General features: G+C 39.9%; 1 protein-coding gene across 1 annotated transcript in view; it reads left to right on the forward strand.

Moving 5' to 3' along the window:
- LOC127570164 (ankyrin repeat and IBR domain-containing protein 1-like) overlaps nt 1-21,763 on the forward strand; it is a 65,392-nt gene that overhangs the window by 25,521 nt on the left and 18,108 nt on the right. The window contains 7 exon segments of the mRNA XM_052015412.1: nt 4,962-5,170; nt 6,663-6,751; nt 8,499-8,643; nt 13,079-13,242; nt 14,340-14,428; nt 15,920-16,050; nt 19,058-19,192. Coding sequence (XP_051871372.1) covers nt 4,962-5,170; nt 6,663-6,751; nt 8,499-8,643; nt 13,079-13,242; nt 14,340-14,428; nt 15,920-16,050; nt 19,058-19,192 — 962 coding nt within the window.

The following is a 21,763-nucleotide window of genomic DNA, read 5'->3' on the forward strand; positions in this document are numbered from 1 at the left end:
CTTAAAATTGAAAAATAAATTCATTGAAAAAATTAGTATGTGCCAAAATTTGATTTGGATGTCACTGGGCATAGATAGTGGTTTGGTAAGGAACCAGGAAGAGGCAGAGGTAGGTGGTTGTCACTGCAGTAGATAACATTTGTCAATGCTATTTATTTTAAGTTTGCCGTTGAAATAATGGAGCAATGCTGTTTTCACAAGCGATGAACTAAAAGAATAGGGAAGTTTTAAGGGATATTTAATGGTTAAATTGGCATTTGAGAGATTAATATACAAAATGCCAATAAAAATGTGGGCAGTGGTATAGAAGAAGGAAGTTTCAGAAATTTCTGCAGTGTTCAAAATGGGCAGGAGTGCAAGTAAATCAGTTCCTCGAAGGACTGCAAAGAGTGGCAGGTGGTGAATCTCTTGCAGAGGCACTGCAAAGTTTAATGGAACAATCTTGTGTTGATTAAAGATTAGGCCACAGTGTTGAGGAGGGCACAGTTCCCTTTGAAATGATAAGAGGGGAGGAAAGGCAAAAGATTGGGAAAGCTCAGTAGGTCAAGTAGCATCTGTGGTAAAAGTAACATTCGACTGATCTGATGAGGTATCCTAAATCTGAAACATTAACTATTTCTCTTTCCACCAATGGTGCCTGATTTGCTGAAGGTTTACAGCATTTTCTGTTTTTATTTCAGAATTCTAGGATCTTCAGGGTTTTATTGTTTACTTTCATTGTTTGATGGAGTTGAAAGCAGCTGAGGATTAATTCATTGAATGTAGAAACTGTTGGGCACAGTGTTATTTCTGGTAATTCTGGGGGAGAGGTGCAAGTGAAAGACAAACGTGAGAAATGGGGCAGGCACAATTCAAGGCTCTGGTTATGTTGCAGGAGAATCCTAGGTAAATGAAGAAAAAATGTTCATACCAATCTTTATGACATAAGAAGTAGAGACCAAAGTATTCTAAGTGGCTTCTTATGACTGATCCTGTACCCCAAATCCATTTTGCTCAGTTTTCTTTTCCTCCATAGTCCCTTTTGATTTCTTTATTCAACAGTCTTTCATTGAGTATATTCAAGTATTAAATTTGAAAGTGTGAAAGATGACATTTTCAGAACAGATACAAATGAGCTGGCTAAACCAGATGGCATTACTCATGAGTTTGTAATTAAGGTAGCTAAAGGAGTGGGTGGGATTATAGTACCTTCTGTTCAAGAGTCTACCCCAGAAACAAAAAAAAAACAAGAAATTGAGATAAGGACTTGAAGAGTGAGATGGACTCTGATCGGGTGTGGAAAGGGGGAAGTTGATAGGTAGAAACGTAGACACAAGAGACTGCAGATGCTGGAAATCTGGAGCAACAGACACAAAATGCTGGAGGAACTCAGCAGGTCAGGCAGCATCTATGGAGGGAAATGAACAGTCGACCTTTTGGGCTGAGACCCTTCATCAGGACTGGAAAAGAAGAGGGTAGAAGCCAGAATAAGAGTAGGATGAGGAGCATGAGCTGGCAGGTGATTGGGGGGTGGGGTGGGTGGTAAAGGGGAATGATGTAAGAAGCTGGGAGGTGATAGGTGGAAGAGGCAATGGGCCAAAGAAGGAATCTGATAGGCCATGGAATAAAGGGAAGGAGGTGGGCAGGTCATGAAGATAGGGGAGGGGAACGAGAAGGAGTGAAGGGGCCACTGGAATGAAGGAAAACAAAAGGGGTGGGGGAGGAAAACGGGAATGGTTACTGGAAGTTAGAAATCCAATGCTCATGCCGTCAGGTTGGAGACTGCCAAGACAATGAGGTGTTGTGTCTATCCTCATTGTGGCAGTAGAGGGAGCCATGTGGGAATGGGAATTGGAATTAAAATAGCTGCCCTCTGGGAGGACCTGGCTGTTGTGGCGAGCGAAGGTGCTCGACGAAGTGGTCTGCCAATCTGCCTCGGGTTGCACCGATGTAGAGGAGGCCGCAGTGGGAGTACAGGATGCAATAAGTGACACTGATGGATTCACATGTGAAACACTGCCTCACCTGGAAGGACTGTTTGGGGCCCTAAGTGGTGGTAAGGGGGGAGGTGTAGGGGCAGATGTGACACATCACAGTTGCAGGGAAAAGTGCCTGGAGGATGACCGGACAAGGGGAGGGGAAGATCTGCCTGGTGGTGGGATCCCGTTGGAGATGGTGGAAGCTGCGGCGAATGATGTGGAGGCTCATAGGGTGGTAGGTGAGGATAAAGGAACCCTATACCTGTTATGTAAGGGATGGGGTGAGAGGGCAGACTTGCAGGAAATGAAGGAGATGCAGGTGAGGGCTGCATTAATAATAGTGGAGGGAAACCCTGTTTACTGAAAAAAGACATCTCTGATGTCCTGGAATGGAAAGCCTCATCATGAGAACAGATGCGGTGGAGGAACTGAAAGAAGGGGATGGCGTCCTTGCAAGTGATAGGGTGGGAAGAGGTGCAGTCGAGGTAACTGTGGAAGTTCGGTGGGTTTGTAAAAGATGTCAGTAGATAATCTGTCTCTGGAGATGGAAACCGAGAGATCAAGAAAGAGGAGAGAGGTGTCAGAGATAGACCAAGTGAATTTGAGGGTGGGGTGGAAGTTGGAGGCAAAGTTGATGAGTCTGCATGGGTGCAGGAAGCAGCACCAATGTAGTTGTCAATGTAGCAGAGAAAGAGTTGGGGAGTGGTGCCGGAGTCAGTTTGGAACATGGACTGTTTCACATAGCTGATGAAAAGGCAGGCATAGCTGGGCCCATGTGAGTGCCCATGGCTACATCTTTAGTTTGGTGAAAGTGGGAGGAGCTGTAAGAAGTTATTAAAGGTGAGTACCAGTTCTGCCAGATGGACGAGCGTGGTGGTGGAGAAGTGGTTGCGTCTGTTGTCAAGAAAGAAGCGGAGAGCCTTGAGGTTCTTCCTGATGGGATATGGAAGTGGACGGGCTGGATGTCCATTGTGAAAATAAGGTGGTCAGGGCTGGGGAACTGAAAGTTATTGAAGTGATGGAGAACATGTGAGGTGTCACAGATGTAGGCGGGAAGAGACTGAACCAATGGGGACAAAACTGAGTCGAGAAACGAGGACACAAGTTCAGTGGGGCAGGAGCAGCAGAAACAATGGACCTACTGGTGCAGTTAGGTTTGTGGATCTTGGGTAGGAGGTAGAAACAGGCAGCATGAGGTAGGGGAACTGAGGTTGGAGGCTGTAGATGGGAGATCTCCAGAGGTGCTGAGGTCCATGATGGTGCAGGAGACAGTGGCCTGATGCTGCTTAGTGGGGCCCTGGTTGAGGGGTAAGCAAGAGGCAGTGTCTGAGAGCTGCTGTCTGGCCTCAGCAAGGTAGAGGTCAGTCTGCCAGACTACAACAGCACTGCCCTTGACTGCGGGTTTGGTGGTGAGGTTGGGATTCATGCAGAGAGAGTGGAGGGCAATGTGTTCAGAGGGGGTGAGATTGGAATAGGTGAGGGGAGCGGTGAAGTCAAGATGGTTAATGTCCTGTCGGTAGAAATGTAGACCAGTTTTCTGAAGTGCAGATATAACAGGGCAGTAATAGGAGTTTTCACTGTCCTAAAACTAACTCTTATTGTAGTGAAGGACATAAAGATGCAGAATTCTCAAAAGTCATTCAAGATAATTTTTAATTTGTTTGTGGCGAGTGGGGATGTTACTCGGCTTCTTTTCAAAGAAAGACAAAAGGGGGAGAAAAAACTAAAACTAGGTAGGAGGAGTAGCAGTGGGATTGTATCTGATTCCACCATCTTTGGCAGTTATTTCCAGATATCAGCCACTGTGTAATACAAAACCTTCCCCTCAAGTCCCCTTTTAAACTTCATCCTCACTCCTTAAACCTATGCCCTCATGTTTTTGATAATTCTATCATGGGGTAAAAGAATCTGACTATCTACTTTATGCCTCTTGTAATTATTTTTATACTTATATCCTCATGTAAGTATTTGGTTATGCTCAAAATGTATAAAACAAGTTCAGTCACAGCTGAAGTGTTTTGTAAACCTTCTAGGTCATCATTTTACAGAAAGGATATAATACGAGTCTGCACCGCCCATTTTAAACCCAATTTAACTTACCCGTACGTCTTTTTGAAACGTGGGAGGAAACTGGAGCACCTGAAGGAAACCCACACACACTGGAGAATGTACAAACTCCTTACAGACAGCAACAGGAATCGAACCCCTATCACTGGCACTGTAATAGCGTCGCGCTAACCGCTACGCTATGCAACCGTGCATGATAGCATGCAAGACTGACCATGATATCACAAGCTGAGAATTAAAGTTGAGAAGAGGCTGCCTAGACTGGGATTTTCTTCTCTAGAAATAAACAAGGGAGATATAACATGAATAGATTCAATAGAGTGAACCTTCTACCTTCCTTTGGTAGAGGGGACAATAACATTTAGAGAGGAAGTAAATATAAAAAGTAATAGGGAGTATGAGAGGGAAAAAAATTGGCAGCAAACAAAAAGAAATCCCGAAGTATTCTATAGGCATGTGAATGGAGAGTTGTGAAGAGGAGAGGTGGTTTCAATCGGAGAGCGAAAAGGAAATCCACTTATGGACGCAGTGCATGGCTAAGGTACTAAATAAGTGTTTTACAACAGCCTTAATCAAGGAAGGTGCTGGAGTCTCAGCAAAGGACAATGTAGTTGAGGCACAGGAAAAATTAACAATTCATGTCAAACCTTTCATCAGAGTTAGGTAATGTTAGAAATGAAACGTGTTTTAAGTTGCAGGAAAGGAGGAGGGTCAGCAGAGCAAGGAGAATGTTTGAAACAATGCAGACGAGAGACTGGCACAGTGGCCTGTTTTTCTTTCTCCACAGCTACTACCTAATTAGTGAAGTATTTCCTGCATTTTGTTTTTATTTCAGATTTCTCCTACAGTTTTTTGCTTTTCAAAGGCAGTTTAATACCAGAGGAGCAGCAACCAACTTAAGTGCAATAATCTGGTGTGTTTAATCTGTTTTCCTAGACTGGGATCGAGAAAAATTACTTGAAGCTTGGATGTTAAACCCTGAAGACTGTTGCCAACGTTCGGGTATTCAGATGCCAATTCCACCTCCCAGTGGCTATAATGCATGGGACACTCTCCCCTCGCCTCGAACTCCTCGCACCACCCGTTCTTCTGTCACCTCTCCTGATGATCTCAGCTTATCTCCAACCGATGAAGATGCACCTGTGGTGTGTAAGATTTATCCTAATTATTCAAATGCCTCTAAAACTAGTTAGACTATCTATAAGGCATGCAAGACTGCCACATCTTCATGATGTTTGTAATATCACCAGTTTGTCCATTTATGCTTTAGTTTCACCTTGAATGAATGCCATTGCTTTTAATTTAAATCGAACATATTTTCTATAAAATTCTCAAGTTATCCTGCTAGTTCTTTATTAATTATACAAGCGTTAGGCTACCGAGCCATAAAGATTAATAATGATAAGATGAAGATTCCAAACCACTTTGAGTTGATGTGTTCCAGATACTGATGAGCTGTGTTGGGTAAAAGATAACAGGCAGAATTTGCATTTCTACACATGATCCACTAACTTTTTTTTCCCCCTCATGAAACTATCCAAATATAATTTGTGGTGTAAAATCTTGAATTTAAATTTAGTGACTAGCTGGTGGCATTGCTCGGGAGAATAGTACTCTCATTTGTGTAGCGTGTTTAATGTAGTAAAATGTCCCAAGATGCTTGTTAAGATTATCAAACATTCATTGTGTTCCAGCAACAAATAATTAAAGATGCATCAAATAGCAGTTTTTTAAGAAGTAGTTTAATGGAGAGAAGAGCAATAGAGTGAGAGAGAAGGGCAGATATGTATGGAGGGAATCCCAGAGCTTATGGTCTCAACAACTGAAAGCCTGGCCACCATTACAGGCAAACACTGCATTATTCCTGTAGGGGTAATGCAAATTTGCCCTTACAGAATTCACAAATCACTACCCAAAGATTTGAGATATGGAATAAAATTGGCTCCTGTGGAATTTGTGTGCAAAAAAAATTTTTTTTCGAACTCTCATTTCTTGATGCAGATGATGTGGCTTTGCATTATGGAATATCGTGATATAGCCCATTTTCTAGGCATGCAACCCCCTCCCTGTAATGGGTAATAGTGCAGTTAAATTTGGGATTGATCAGCAGGCCAGAATTGAAGTACCGATATCCTGAATAATTGTAGGATGAGAAGTGATAAGACATGGGAAGGTCTGCATGTAATGTCAGACATTTTACCATGTAGTGCACTTGTCTCAAAGTGGCACAGCAGAACAGCAGGAGTAAAGGTACTATTGATTAAGTGTGCAAGTAGCCAGAGTTTGCAGTTTGGAAAATGCTTAAATTATAAACATCAGCTCATAGCACAAAATATTTTCAGATCACTCTTCATGTTTCTACATTTAGCACATGTTTGTCTGAACAAGCTCTTCATTTTTTACATAGTTAGCATAAGTTCGAATTTTCAAGTTAAATCCTTGGTAAAATGTAAACAGTTTAGGGTCTCTGGTTTTTAATTCGATCACTGGTATTTCAAAATGGTGATTTATAATAGTCAAGCAGTTATAAAGAAATTGGATTAAGGTTAACATTTGAAGAGAAATAATTTTATCTTGGTTGTGTCTTTTGAAGGTTCTTTTTAAACATTTACTTTTAATTAAAACTCATTTTTCTAGTGTGGGATTTGCATGTGCAGCATTTCTGTATTTGAAGATCCAGTGGATGTGCCTTGTGGTCATGAATTCTGCAGAGGATGCTGGGAAGGGTGAGTATAATTTATTTTATTATTTCAATCTGCAGAAGTAGCAGTTCAAGTGCTTCACCATTCCCTCCCCTTTAAACCTTGGTTACTACATTAAGTATGCTTTGGAGTTCTAAATATGTACACCAACTTTATGTTAAAGTTTTTTTTCATGTTGCTACTTCATACTAAATATTAACAAGGGACATTTGTAGAATTAAGGAAGAGTTCTCAAAGCTTCAGGAATATTTGTAGATCCCAGGCAACGGCAATCAACACTTGTATCAGACCAGGCAAAAGCACTGGGGGAAAAAATGTTGGATAGCTGAAATAGTATCAACAAGAGTTGTGGATTATAGCCTGTAGACCATTAAGAACTACCTGGGATCATTAAAGGAATTTCCAAGGCAGGTTTGGATGAATTCCCAGGAAACAGCAAATGTTCCAAATGACTATTTCAAGGAAGTTTTCACTGTAGGAGGAGTTGGGGATCCAGAAGAATAGCTTTTGCCCTGTTGACAATAATTGTTGTATGGCATTAATGTAGGCTTCTCCAATGTTAATACACTATGGTTGTGTATTAATATTCCACCTTGAATGTAATAAAACATTCTTAGGAATTCTGACAAACAAAATTTGGCACCAGACAAGATGATGGTAGCTGACTAAAAGGTTGGTCAAAGTTACTTTTCACATATGCTGCCTGACCTGCTGAATGTTTCCAGCTTGCACCGTGGACTGAACTGAAACCTTCACTTTTACTGAACTTTTATTTTTATTGCCCTAATTACACATTGCTAATTACATTTTTGGTAATTGATCTTAATTAAACACTTTTGTATTATTGATGACTATTATTGTTATTGGTGTAATTTAAAAGTTTTGAGTTTTATCCTTAATATGATGTATTCCATGCACAAAAATATCATCTTGGCTCAATGTATATATTGAGGTTATTCTCAAAAGTCTTGTTGAGAAACATTGAATTCTCTATTATAACTTGCTTTTCCTGGTTTGATGGCATGGCGAGCAGTCGTTAATGCTGCTGCTGCTTCACAGCACTACGAGCCCAGGTTAGAACCTGATCTGGGGTATTGAATGTGTGGAGTTTGCATGTTCTTCCCACATCTCCATGGGTTTCCACTGGGTGCTCCTGCATTCCAAAAGCATGCTGGGAAGTTAATTGGCTACTATACATTATTCTTCAGTGTAGGTAAGTGGCAAAAGAGTTACGGGTGAAGTTGATGGCCATGTGAGAGAGAGAACTTGCAGGGGTACAGGGAAATAAAGAGAGAATGGACATCAATGGTATTGCTCTGCTGGAAATCAGCGTGGACCCATGAGCTTAAGAAAATAAAAGCAGGAATAGCCACCAAGCCCCTCAAGTCTGCCCTGCCATTCAGTATGACCATGGGACCAATTGGTTTTGCTCTGCTGTGAACCAGTGTGGACCTGATGTGTTATATGGCCCCCTTCTGTGTCAAAATAAGCAAGTAATAATGTGTATTTCATGAATCTTCAATCTGATTTGATAAGTTGCTTGCCCTATTCACACAGGTCTCAGATCCTCTCTAGAGACATTGTGCTGAAATTAGTTCCCAATGATCACATTCCAGTGCAAAACTTCATTGGAATTCTACGTGTAAGTGTAATAAATGGCTTGCAATGAGCACCAATGCAAGCCATTGAGTTTTTGCAGATTTGAACTCTTGAGTAATTAAGTGTGAAAGCATTATCACTCCCCCATTTACAGTAATTGTGCTTTATGCAGGTTTTTGAATATCAAGATTCAAGAGGGAGAAGCCCACAATATAATCTGTCCAGCCTTTGACTGTTTTCAACTAGTTCCTGTAGATATCATAGAAAACTTAGTTTCCAGAGAGATGGACAAACGTTATTTGCAGTTTGACATTAAGGTAGGCTTGGCAATTGCCTAACAACATTAAAATGTATCTTGGCTATTTAATTCAGTAATAATGTTGTTGGTTACATGATAGCCAAAAAGAAATTTGTGAAAATGGATGATTTGGAAAATTGTCAGGCAATAAAGACAAGAATTATATTTTAAATGCATCCAAACTTTTTAAAAGAAGGTTTATAACCATAGTTTTACAAATCTGATGTCAGCTTTTTTCTGTTTATGGGTTGGGTGGAAGGACAGAGAACAAAGAACTGGTCACATTCCACCACCAGAGGGTGATTATGTCTGATTAGGTCACGGCTATCAAGGCCCTATTGTTCCTAATTGATAACATTTCAATAAGTGCCTGAGCTTTCCAATCTTTACCCGAATTTTCTACTTGATTTATTAACCACTGCCCCTTCCTCATACTGAAAGAACACTTCCTCTGGCAGTGAGGGATGCAAGACAATTGGGCAGAAATCAGTGCAGCCAGTCTGATACTAGGGATTACCTAAGGGAGGAGATCCAAGGGTTCCTTGTTGGTGAAGGGAAAAGCACTGAAGCTTTTGAGGTAGTCTGGCACAGGTGGCACAGGTACATAGCCAGAGTAATGTAGCAATACCTAGTTAATAGATTTGGTGCCAATGCTGACTGTTAATGATTTCCTTATTTTCATTGCAACAGAGTTGTTAGTCTAACAATAACAACTCTAGTTGGGATTCACATGATTGGTTTTATTGTCGCAAACTTTATTAGTGACTGATTTTTGTCTTCCATTTATATGAAATAAATTCCAAATAACAGGACTTCATTGCCAGGCTTTGATTACCTTCAAGAATGCTCTTAGCTGTCTTAATGACACAAGTCCTGGAGGTGGGCTTCAGGCCCTCTGCTAAAGTATTTCTCCCAATCCTTGACAATCTGAATGGGAGGAACCTGATCTATTCGTATGTTACAAGTTTGACCTATGTTTACATAAAATGTAATTATTTAGCCAAGGCCAGTACCTTAAATCTTCTCGGCTTTTGATTTTGCCATACGGCTTGATTTAATAAGCTTGCAGAGAAAAATACTACTTTCTTCTTCTCTTGCATCTCTTCACACAAATAACAGAAAATTGACTTTTCTTTAGTCTTAAAGCATTCTATCAGTGTCATCAGGGCAACAGAAACCAGCACCAGAGCTACCCTAAGTTTTAAATTTAATTTTCCTTCTCCAGGTTTCTTTGTTCCTGCCTTGGTGGTACTGACTTGTGTTGAGATGCCAGCTATTCAACAAAGTGTCCGTTCTTCTTCTGAGCCTGGACATATTTAATTATTCAACCCAAGTGTGGCAAAAGGGAGGGAGTGAAAATAAGCCACAATTGAGCCAAATTTTCTTCTCTCCCAGTGTCAACACTTGCAATTTCCAGCAGTAGTGTCTGGTAATCAAGAGCAGCAACTCCGCATTTTTTTTAAATATCCACCATTGCTCAACTTGAGTTCACAGGACCAATCTGTGTTGGCTTTGTTTCATCCTGCACTTGACAGAGTTGAAGCTCTGGGAAAGCACTGATCTGGATGACAATATCAACAAATCTAATTGTCTTTTTCTTTAAAATTAATTACATACAATGAAACCATCATTTTGGCTACTTGATAGTTGATGAACAAAAGTCATAATATCTGATGTGGTCACCTGATCTGTAGCCACTTTTGGGGGGGGAAAAAACAGTAACTATCTCCCAAATATCTGAAATAGCTAATTTCTATAAAAGTTAAATGCTATATTTGTAGTTTTCCTTCTAATGATTTAGTGAAAAACAAAATTCAGGTATTTACAGTTCTGAATTTGTACTTTCATATAGCAAGTAACTGAGTTTTTCTAAGATGGAATGTCTGAGTTTTGGGTGTATCCTGTTTGGAATGGATGACATTGCTCAAAAAGGTGAACAGTTATGTTCTCTTCAAAGTCAGACAAATTTCATTTGGTTAATTATCATCCAGATAGTATACTCTGAAATGACAAAACTCCAACCATCAAGCAAAACCTATTCACTGATATCCTGAAGACACTTGTGCAGTTTTTTAAAATTTAATCTTTCATGACATGTGGATGTATTGACAATTCTAGCAGTTATTTTGTGTCCCCAGCTGGCCCTGAACTGAGGCAATAGCACATGGGTAAGCTACAGCCAGACGGGGTAAGGATGGTAGATTTCCTTCCAAGCATGGGCCAAAGAGCTAAATTTCAGAGATGAAGTAAGAGTGACTGTCCTTGATGTCAAGGCAGGATTTGACAAATTATGGATTCAAAGAACCCTGATATAACTAATGTCAATGAGCATCGAGGGGAAATACTCCAGTGCCTGGAAGATCATTATGGTTACTGGAACCAATCCTCTCAATTCCAGGAGTTCCTCAGGCGCAGCCATCTTCAGCTGCTTCATTAATGACCACCTTTCAATGATGTGATCTGGAGTGGGGAGGTTCTCAAATTACTGCAGAATAGACAATTCCATTCACAACTCCTTGGACATAAAGCACCCCAGGCAGAAAGAGCTAAACAATGATCTTTTATGGACTGTTTGACAGATAACATTTGTGTCGCACTCAATGATTATTGAGTATATTTTAAAAATTGGATAGTTCGAATAGCTAAAGGGAGAAAGCAAGAACAAAGTTCTGAATTTGAATGATCTGATATGATCATATGGAATGGCAGAGTAGGCTCGGGGGCCCCTACCCCTATTTTCTATATTTCTATGATCATCAAAAGAGTAAGTATTCAGCCTCAACATTCAACTGCTTTGCCATTAATGAATTTTTTGCTGTTGATATTCCATTGACCAGAAACTTAACATGCACCAGGGTAGCCTGTGACAAGTTACCTACCTCAACCCATGTGGATTGTGTGATTGGAATATTTTCCACTTCCCTGTGCTCATGAAGCTCAACACCATTCAGGACAAAGTGGCCTGATTGATCGGAGACTCCATCCATTCCCCAAAACTGATCACTCCTTCACCACTACACTCATTTGAAACTCTTTCAACAATGTTACCCAAGCCTCCACTACTTCCCTTAGAAAGATCAAAGTCAGCAGGTGCACTGGAATACCACCACCTTCAACTTTCCCAGCCAGTCGCTCATTACTCAGACTGGGAAATTGTTGCTGCTTATTCGTTAATGCACAGTTTAAGTACTGACACTGTAGACTGCTTCACCAAAAAAACTAGCATTTTAAGGTGACTCAACATTATCTGCTCAAAAATGATTACTGGTAAACAGTAAATGCTTGCATTGTAAGTAATATCTATGTCCCATAAATGAATTAATAATAGTCTTAAGGCTATGCATCTTGGTCTTGGACAATCCTTAGAGCAGGAAGTATCACATGGAGTTGCTAGTTTTATCCACATTACTGGCCCTTGCAGGTGTGCAAGTATATGGTATTTGGGTGAGAACTTAGCTACATGAGCTGTTGATGTGAGACAGCTAGAAATAAAAAAAAAATGAACAATATAGGAAGTTACATTGAATGTGTGTATAAAAATATTAACCAGAATAGATGGAATTTGTGGAAGTAGTTGTAAGAAAACTAAGATGTGTCTAAATGAGTTTCAAAAGTTCAAGAACATAAGAAAATGTGAAAGAAGGAACAAATTTATGAACTATCTTTTATGAATGAGTCAGAAATTGATTCTAGCAAGTGAAGTTCTTGACAAATCGAGAAACTTAATTGCCGCTTTCTATATCAGAACTCCACACTGAGGTAAATGACTGGATCATTCATATTGGTTGTGAAAGGTATCGAGTAACTTACTGGATAAGCTCCCCTGAAGCTGCCTTTCCCACCCACCCGTGAAGGCATGCAGGACTTCAACATAATGTATATTCTTAAAGTTAGCAACAATGCAGCACTCCCTCAATATTGCTTCTGTGTTGAGTCTGAGGTGGGCATTAAATTGCAAGTTTGGGAGATGAAAGAGCAATCCTGAAATCTGAGAAAATTTCTCTTATTCCAAGGATACAGGAAACCTTCCTCAACCCCCCACTTTCTCTCCTCCCGCCCCCCCCCCCCCCCCCCCCCCCCAGCTCAGGTTACGGAAATTTGCCCATGCAGAATTTACAAATCTACCCTAAAATTTTCTCTCATGATATCTGTGTGTGGTGGTGGGGGAGAAGGAGGGAGAAAATATTTTTTTTCCCCCAACTCTCATTTCTTGATGCATACACCAATGATGTGGCTTTGTGTTACAGAAAATTGCAAAATGGCCTGTTTTCTAGGAACGTGACCCCCCCCCCACCACCACGTGCCCCCCCCCCCCCCCGCCAAACACAGGTCACCTGTACTTTGATTAACTTAGGCTGGATCCATGAAATAAAAAAACGCAGCCCACTGCTCAGCTATTTAATATTTTTGCCTTATCCCTATTTAGTATGTTAACATTCTTTATTTATTTTTAGGCATTTGTGGAAAATAATCCAGTTATCAAATGGTGTCCTACCCCTGGCTGTGAGAGGGCGGTAAGACTAACCTGTCAAAGATCAGGTTCTACAATGGACCAGTTGAACTTTCCTCTGCTTAGTGCACCCGCAGTGGATTGTGGAAAAGGACATCTCTTCTGTTGGTTAGTGTACAGAAATTGGCATTTCAATGTGTCTCAGTTATGCAGATAATATTTCGTACTGATGTCTGCGATGTGATTGGACCTGCTTCCACTGCTGCCAATGAATCCCAAAGCATGCTCACTGTTCATTTTAAAAACAAAATTCTCATTTCACTTTTGTGGTTCTTTTTTCAGTTGCCTTCATTCTTTGTTCACTAGTTCTCGACTGCTTTGCTGGTGGAAATAGTTTCTCTCTCATTGAGTAGCAGAGCAGGCCCCAGGGCACAAATGGGATAAGCCAATTCCTGCTTCTTCCATTCTTAATGTTCAGGATTAATAGTGCAATGAATATGGTTAATCAATTTTATGCCATTCTTAAAAATACTGATAAAAGTGCTTGAGGGTAATAAAGTTAAATCATCTTCTGATCTTTTTCCCAATCTAAATTGTATCACACCAAGCAGATGCTGTAGTTTCAATTCAGGGAGAGCAGCTTGTAGATGAACATCATGCCCATTTCCTCGCTGCTTGGAGCTAGCAGACCTACATAATCAGTCACCTAGGATGTATAGCTTATTAGCTTTAAGTTATTAAACAATTAGAGGGTAATAAGGTAAAAAATGTGCAAAGTGCTGCCATAACTATTTTTAAATTGTATTTAATGATATAAATCCTGTTTGTGTATGCCAAGCCAATATACGTTCAGCTGCTCTGTTTTAAAACTCTTAAACCCTCCACACAGTTGGTTATCTACATTTCAGTAATCCTATACCTTCTGCAATTATCTGACGGAGAGGTTGGCAAGTGATCTCTCAGACAATTTATATTTACTCAAGTTGGTCCTTTTATCAATATTTCTGTTATGCTATCCACAAAGCCTTTCTGCCTAGTGTTCCTTCAAATGCACTAATTGAAATCAGAATCCTTCTAAAGTATTGATGTGATGAGCTCCTATTTAACAAATTCATATTGAATCATCATGCAGCAAACTGTCTTGAAGTTGTGAGCCTGTCAACTTACTTGAACTTCAATTGCAAAGTTGTTCATAATTCTGAATTTTTTTATATGTATGATTGTATAAACAGATGAATTGTGGATCTTAACTTTTTGTTTTACAGGGAGTGTCTAGGAGAAGCCCATGAACCCTGTGATTGCCAAACATGGAAAAACTGGCTACATAAAATTACAGAAATGAAACCTGAAGAACGTAAGACTGCTGTTTTGCAGCCTGTTGTGCATTTATAGTTAATGGCGTTGTTGAAATTTGAACATCGCAACATATACCATGTCTCTACCCATGCCTTCTCCCAGTCATGGCTGCTGCCACCTACATCGTGCTATAATTGCTTTCTCTCTGGAGATTTTCTTTTTTTTTAAAAAAAAGAGCACCAAAACACACAAAAACACAAGTGGAACCCAAACTTTGCCTGCTGTTGTGTCTCTTACTTTCTGTTTCCTATAGCACTTGTACACTAAAGGAGTGATGCTTGTATTTTGAGTTATCTCCTTAGTTTAGCACCACAAATCCCTGTGTTTATAGCACTTTTGCTAATTCCACAGGAGCAATTTAGACCAAGCCCATATCTAGCCTCTCTTGCCAGGGCTTGAGATAAAGCAGTCTGTGCACAATAGCCATGTGGAGAAAGAAACTATCCCACTCAATCCATCTTTTGGTAGTAATTTAAACTGACAGCTACCCTTGTTTGCAACCGCAGCAAAGCAGAAAGTCTTTTCTATTCCTTCTATTGAAACACTTTGTAACTTTGAACATAAAGTAGTTAAACATCCTCCTTAACCTCTATTTCAATGGAAGTAGTGCTTAAGTCACAAATCTTCTCATAACTAGATACCCAGACTTTAAAATTCATTTCTTTGAATGTGTAATATGCTCCCACTGTACCTGAAATGCAAAAAAATTGCAGGAATGGGAAATCTCAAAGAACAAAAATTTAGCAGATCACAAACTATCAACGTAAATGTTAAACTTTGTTTCTCTCATAGATGCTGCCTGATTTGCTGAATGTTTCCTGTATATTCTGTTTTTATTAACGTCTGTTTTATAATGAGTGATCAAAACCAGAGACTGCTGTCTATCCAAAACTTTGTACAAATTCAACATCACTTCTATTTTCTAGAGTCCTATGCCCATCTTGAAATTCCAGTATACTTTTTGGCAGATATGTTCATTGAGTTTCATTTGACTGACCTGCATTTCTGGCAGTGTTACAAGTGCAGCAGATCATAGCAAACACATAACAGTGGCATCAGATGAATTGGATTCAAATTATTCATGAGCTCTTAGTGTAATTTCCCTATCTCAGTACATTTACATTAAGAAGCAACTCTTTCTACTAGACTGTCTACTACACTGTACGGTAGTGAATGAAAACAATTGTAGGTCACAAAATGTAATCAAATTCTTCATGATTAGAAATGGGAATTGATGTTAAACAAAATACTGGAAATGCGCAATGGGTTGGACAGAATCTGCACAGAGAAAACAGTTAATGTTTCTCCTCAATGACCTTTGGTCATCAAACTCTGTTCCTTTACGGATGCTACCTGATTACTGAGTGTTTCTGGAGTTTTCTGCACTATTTCGAGCTTCCATCATTTACTATATATTACACTTGGTAATTAAAATTGATTGTTATTGACATTCCTTTTTTTTTCAAACCAAATTCTGTTTTGGTACTAGTTGCTGGTGTAAATGAAGCTTTTGAAGATGCTGCCAACTGTCTCTGGTTGCTATCTAATTCTAAACCATGTGCCAATTGTAAATCTCCAATTCAAAAGAATGAAGGCTGCAATCACATGCAGTGTGCCAAGGTGAGCATTGTAAACTTAATTTACAGTGAATTATAATTTGTATGAATTTATAATTTACAAGAATTTATTTCTGGTAAGTGCGAAGTGATGCAATTTGAGAAGACCAGTAAGCTTAGGACATATACAATGAATGGTAGGGAGTATTGAGGAATGGAGAGACCTTGCTGTACAAGTCCAAGGCTCCCTGTGAAGGTGCAAGCACGTGTCAAAAAGGTGGTGAAGAAGGCAAAGGGGATGCTGGCCTTCATTAGCTGGGACGTGCAAAATAAGAGCAAGAAGGTTATGGTATGACTTAAACATTGGTTAGGCCACAGCTTGGAGCACTGTGTAGAGTTCTGATCACCGCACTATAGTAGGGACATGACTGCACTGAGAAGGTGCAGAGGAGATTCACCAGAATGGTGCCTGGCGTGAAATGTCTCTTACGAGAAGAGCCTGGATAGATTGGGTTTGTTTTCCTTGGAGTGAAGGAAGCTGAGGGAGGATCTGAAGAAGGTATACAAAATTATGAGGAGTGTTGAAATTAAGGAAACATTTTCCCATAGCAGAAGTATTTAAAACTAGTAGGTATAGTTTTCGGGTAAGCAGTAAGTTTGAGTCTCAGAGTAATACAGCATGGAAGCAGGCCCTTCGGCCCAACTTGTCCATGCTGACCATGGTGCCCACCAAGCTAGTCCCATTTGGCCCATATCCCTCTAAACCTTTCCATGTACTTGTCCAAGTGTCTTAAATGTTGTTATTGTACCTGCCTGAACCACTTTCTCTAGCAGCTCATTCCATATATGCATTGCCCTCTGCATGAAGAAGTTGCCCCTTGGGTCCCTTTTAAATCTTTCACCTCTTACCTTAAAACTATGCCCTCTAATTTTTAGTTCCCCCTTCCCTGAGGAAATGGGACTATGTGCATTCACCCTATCTATACTCCTTTAGGATTTTATACATCTCTTTAAGGTCACCCCTCAATCTCCTACGTTCCAAGGCCTGCACAACCCCTCCCTCTAACTCAGTCCCTTGAGTCCTGACAGCATCCTCGTAAATCTTCTCTGCACTCTTTACAGTTTAATGTCTTTCCTATAACAGGGCAATCAAAACTGTACACAATACTCCAAGTGCAGTCTCACCAACATTTTGTACAACTGCAACAAAACATCCCGACTCCTATATTCAGTGCCCTGATTGAAGGCCAGCGTGCCAAATGTCCTCTTCACCACACTGTCTACCTGTGATGCTACTTTCTCTTTTATCGGGGTTCTGAGGAAGAACCTTTTCATCCAGAGGGTGGTTGGAATCTAGAATGCATTGCTTGAGTTGGTGGTGGAGGCAGGTGCTCTCACAATATTTAATAAGTATCCAAACACTTCGTCCGCAGCCTCCTATGCAGTGGGGATTCAAGTGTTGGTAAATGGAATTAGTATAGTTAGCCACTTCATGGATGTAGTAGGCTAAAGGCGTGTTTCTATGCTGTATGATTCTGAAGTGACTATATAGTGAAATTGTTCTTCAAGCAATTTAGACTTTCACTGAGTACATGGAGCAAAAATGCTATATTTTGAGTGTATTTGTATGGGTGACTGCCAATAGCTTTTCTATAATTCATTTTGTTAAAATTATTTTGCTATATTTAATTTCAGATACTAGAGTGTGACTTGGACATTGTGTATCAGAAATAGTTCATGTGATTGGATGTTAATGTTCTTCCTAATATGACTGTTGGGCACTGCATTCAGCTTTTATTTTGTGCTACTTTTCAGTTTATAAGAGAACCTGATTAATTTCAACAGTGCTAGAAGAGGTTTTTGTCTCTTTTTACTCCAAACAGAAAATTGGTAGTATTGTTTTTGCGTTTTGAGGCTTTTATTCTGTATTTCTCCTTGGGTTCAATATTGTTACTTACTTCTGTAAGTTGGCTTTACATCATTTTTGGACCTTTCCCTGTCCATTGTCAGTATGTTGCAATTTTCACTGTCAAACGGAAACTCTCATCACTTCGGGTTATTTAGAAAATGTCCATATGTGACTGTGATCTCGTCTTTGTAGACAGGCATATTTTGCCTGTAACAAGTTTGGGTTAACTTTTGGCAGAATTTTGTTTTAAATGTAATTTACTATGCACCCTGTTATGGGAGTTGTGCTCAAACTGCTTGTCGCATTTCCCACAACAGTAATGGCAGTTTTACATGACAGGCTGTTGAGCATTGAATTGTCTCAAAGTGATGGAAGGTACTACATTGCAATTTTTTTTCTTTCCAACAAAGTGGCACTTGCAAATAATCTGCTTGCTGAAACTTGGCTTGGTTGGGTTTTACCAGAATGCACCTAAAGGTTGGTTTGACTCCACAGGGTCTAAATCCTGGAACTCCTTGCCCAGCAATACTCTGGGGTGCTATCACCAGTGGTTAAAGAAGGTGGCTCACTGTCATCTTCTTGAGGGCATTTTGCAGTTGTTTGTCAGCAACAGCCCGTTTTTGAGAAATGAATTAAAGAATCAACCCTGAATGGCCTTGATGGAGAATTCAGAACAGAGGGGGCTTAATCTCAATTTAAAGGATCACCCCATTAGACAGATCAGTTGTTATTTCTTCCCTTGAGGAAAGTGAACCTAATCCAGGGAGCTGCAGATGCTGAGTCATTAAGTAAGTATGAGGCTGTGATAGACTTTTGGACTATTGCAAAATCAACACTTTTGAAGATCAAGCAGGAAGCTGGAATTCAAGCCAATGATCAATTAAGTTGAATGGGGCTTTATGGCTATTGTTCCCATTTCTTATGTTAAATTTGAGACCCTGGTCCAAATGAGCCATTTTTGGAGTGGCATGTTGAAGCCTATAAAAGTGATGGCCCAGCAGTTGTACTTAAGGTTACTGATTTGTACTCAAGTATTGGTTAGATTTAGTTTCCATGCATTTAATAAAGTATATGTTTATTTGTTTCAATGATAAACCTGTAGAAATACTGAGAAATTTACTTGGATAGAAGGAGAAAAAAATAATATTCTATTCCTCCACAGTGCAAATATGATTTTTGTTGGATTTGTCTGGAAGAATGGAAGAAACACAGTTCATCCACTGGAGGCTATTATAGATGCACTCGATACGAGGTCATCCAGCAGGTTGAAGAGCAGTCCAAGGAGATGACAGCTGAGGTAAACATAACTTCATTTTCCATTTTTAAAGTTAATGCATTAGCCCTTTATGAATTCCTCACTTTGTGCTGTTTTATTAAAGCCCTATCTTTCTTAGTACTACATATTTGAATCCCTCTAATTGGGTATCCATTTCTATCCTGGGAAGGACACATGAAATAGAAGCAGGAACACACCATGCAGTTTCTGAATCTTTTCTGCTCTTAAAGTCATAACTGATACTGATCTTCAAGTCCACGTTTCCTCTAAGTCCTCTTTAAAAAAAAATCTGTCACAGCTTGAATATACTCTGAGCATTTACAGCCCTTTGAGGCAGAGAATTCCAAAGATTTGCAACCCTTGAAATTTCTTCATTGCAGTCCTGCATATCTGGACCTTCATCCTGAGATTCTGTTCCTTGCTCTCGATTATGCAGATAAATGAAACAACCTTGGCATCTACTCCATCAATCCCTCTCCAAATTTCATACGTCTCAGTGAAGTTGCACCTCAATTCTTCTAAGCGCCTGAGAGTTTAAGCTAATCTTGCATATGTTATTTTCCTAGGAAAACCCCCCATTCCGGGGGAGAATCTAGTGAAGCTATATTGCACAGATTCCAAAACAACTATATCTTTAAGCCAAAACTACAAGCATTACACCAAATGAGCTCTCGCTAAATACTGTACAGTCTCATCAAGACTTCATTACTTGTATGCCCTAGCACCACCTTGCACTAAAAATTAAATGCCATTTGCACTCTTAATTGCTTGTTCTATCTACTTGCATGTTTACCTGTTTGTGACATGAACCAACACTGAGAAACTAAAATTTTCTCACTCTTCAAAAAAAATGTTTTTCCATTCTTCCTGCCAAACTGTGTAACATTAAGATTTCTTATTTCCCAAATCTGCCAAATTTTTGTCCATTTGCTTAATTATCTAGGTTCCTCTGCAGACATTTGCATCATCCTGCCAGTTCACTTCCCCATCTAGCTTTGCATAATCAGCAAATGTAGGAACATTGCATTATCTTCATCCAAATCATAATTGCGAATAGCAAAAGAACCCAGTACTAGTGGCAGACCATCCCTAACAGCTTGATAGCCTGAAAATGTTATTGCATTGTACTGCACATTTTTGGCCCACATTGTCAATGCTGACCGTGATGCCTATCTATGCTAATCCTATTTGCCTGCATTAGACCCATTATTCCTCCATACCTTTTCTATGTACTTGTCCAGATCCCTCTTAAACATTGTAATGGTATCAACATCCCACCTCTTCCGGCAGCTCATTCAGATAACCATCATCCTTTGTATGGGGGAAAGAACTTAACTCTCGGGTGTCCTTTAATTTTCACTCCTCTCAATTCTGGATTCCCCTGTGCTGGGAAAAAGACTCTATCTATGCCCTTAATAATTTTACAAATGTCCTAAGGTCAGCCTCCTATGTTCCAGTGAGAGTAAACTCAGCATCTTGAATTTCTCCTTGTAACTGTAGCCTTTCATTCCAGGCAACATCCAGATGATACAAGAGACTGCAGATTCTGGAATCTGGAGCAAAAAAAACAAACTGCTGGAGGAACTTAGTGGGTTGAGCAGCATCTGTGGGGGAAGCGGAATTATTGGCATTTCAGGATGAAACCCTGCATCAATCCTGATGCAGAGTCTCGACCCAAAATGTTGACAATTCCTCCCCCCCCCCCCCTCAGATACTGCTTGACCCACTGAGTTCCTCCAGTGTTTTTTTTTCGTTCTAACCTCCTGGAGAATCTTTTTCACTTTCTCCGTTGCTACCACATCCTCCTTGTACTGTGCCAGCCTGAACTGTACACAGTACTCCAGATGCAGCTTAACTAGTCTTTTGTACAGTTGCAACATGATGTCCCAACTCTTCTGCTCAATGCCTCAGCTTCTGGAGAAAAGCATACCAAATAGGGCTCCCTGGGTGACTTATGAAAAATCTAACTTTATGCAAATTCTCCCATAATTTTTTAAAGCATTTTTCAAGATAGGAATAATAATAATGTTTCATGGTGTTCATTAATGACTGGATACAGTACATATTCCATTAGTTTAATTATGGGTCGTGTTGGGGTGAATATTTAACTAAATGAAAGAATTAAAGTAAATGCAAGGTGTTGTGCTTTTGGAGGTGGAATTTAAGAGGAAAATCTGTAGTAAATGGTAGGACCCGTAGGAGCATTGATGTACAGAGGAATCTTGGGCTGCAAGTCCACTGATCCCTGAAAGTGGCAATGAAAGTAGGGTGGTAAAGAAAGTGTACAGCATTTTTGCCTTCATTGGTCAGGGTGTTGAGCATAAAAAAAATCAGTAAATTGTTTTACAGCTGCATAATACATTTTGTTAAGCCACAATTGGAATATTGACTGCAGTTCTTGTCACTGCATTACAGGAAGAATGTGGAGGCTTTGGAGAGGGTGCAGAAGAGTTTCACTAGGCTGTTGCCTGGATTAGGGAATATTAGCTAAAAGAGGTTGGATAAACTTGGATTGGAGTGTCAGAGGGTGAGGGGCGACTTGATCAAAGAGTATAAAATTATGAGAAGCATAGGGTAGATAGGCTTGAGTCT

Source organism: Pristis pectinata, chromosome 5 (genome assembly GCF_009764475.1).
Source record: "Pristis pectinata isolate sPriPec2 chromosome 5, sPriPec2.1.pri, whole genome shotgun sequence".
Lineage (NCBI taxonomy): Eukaryota > Metazoa > Chordata > Chondrichthyes > Rhinopristiformes > Pristidae > Pristis > Pristis pectinata.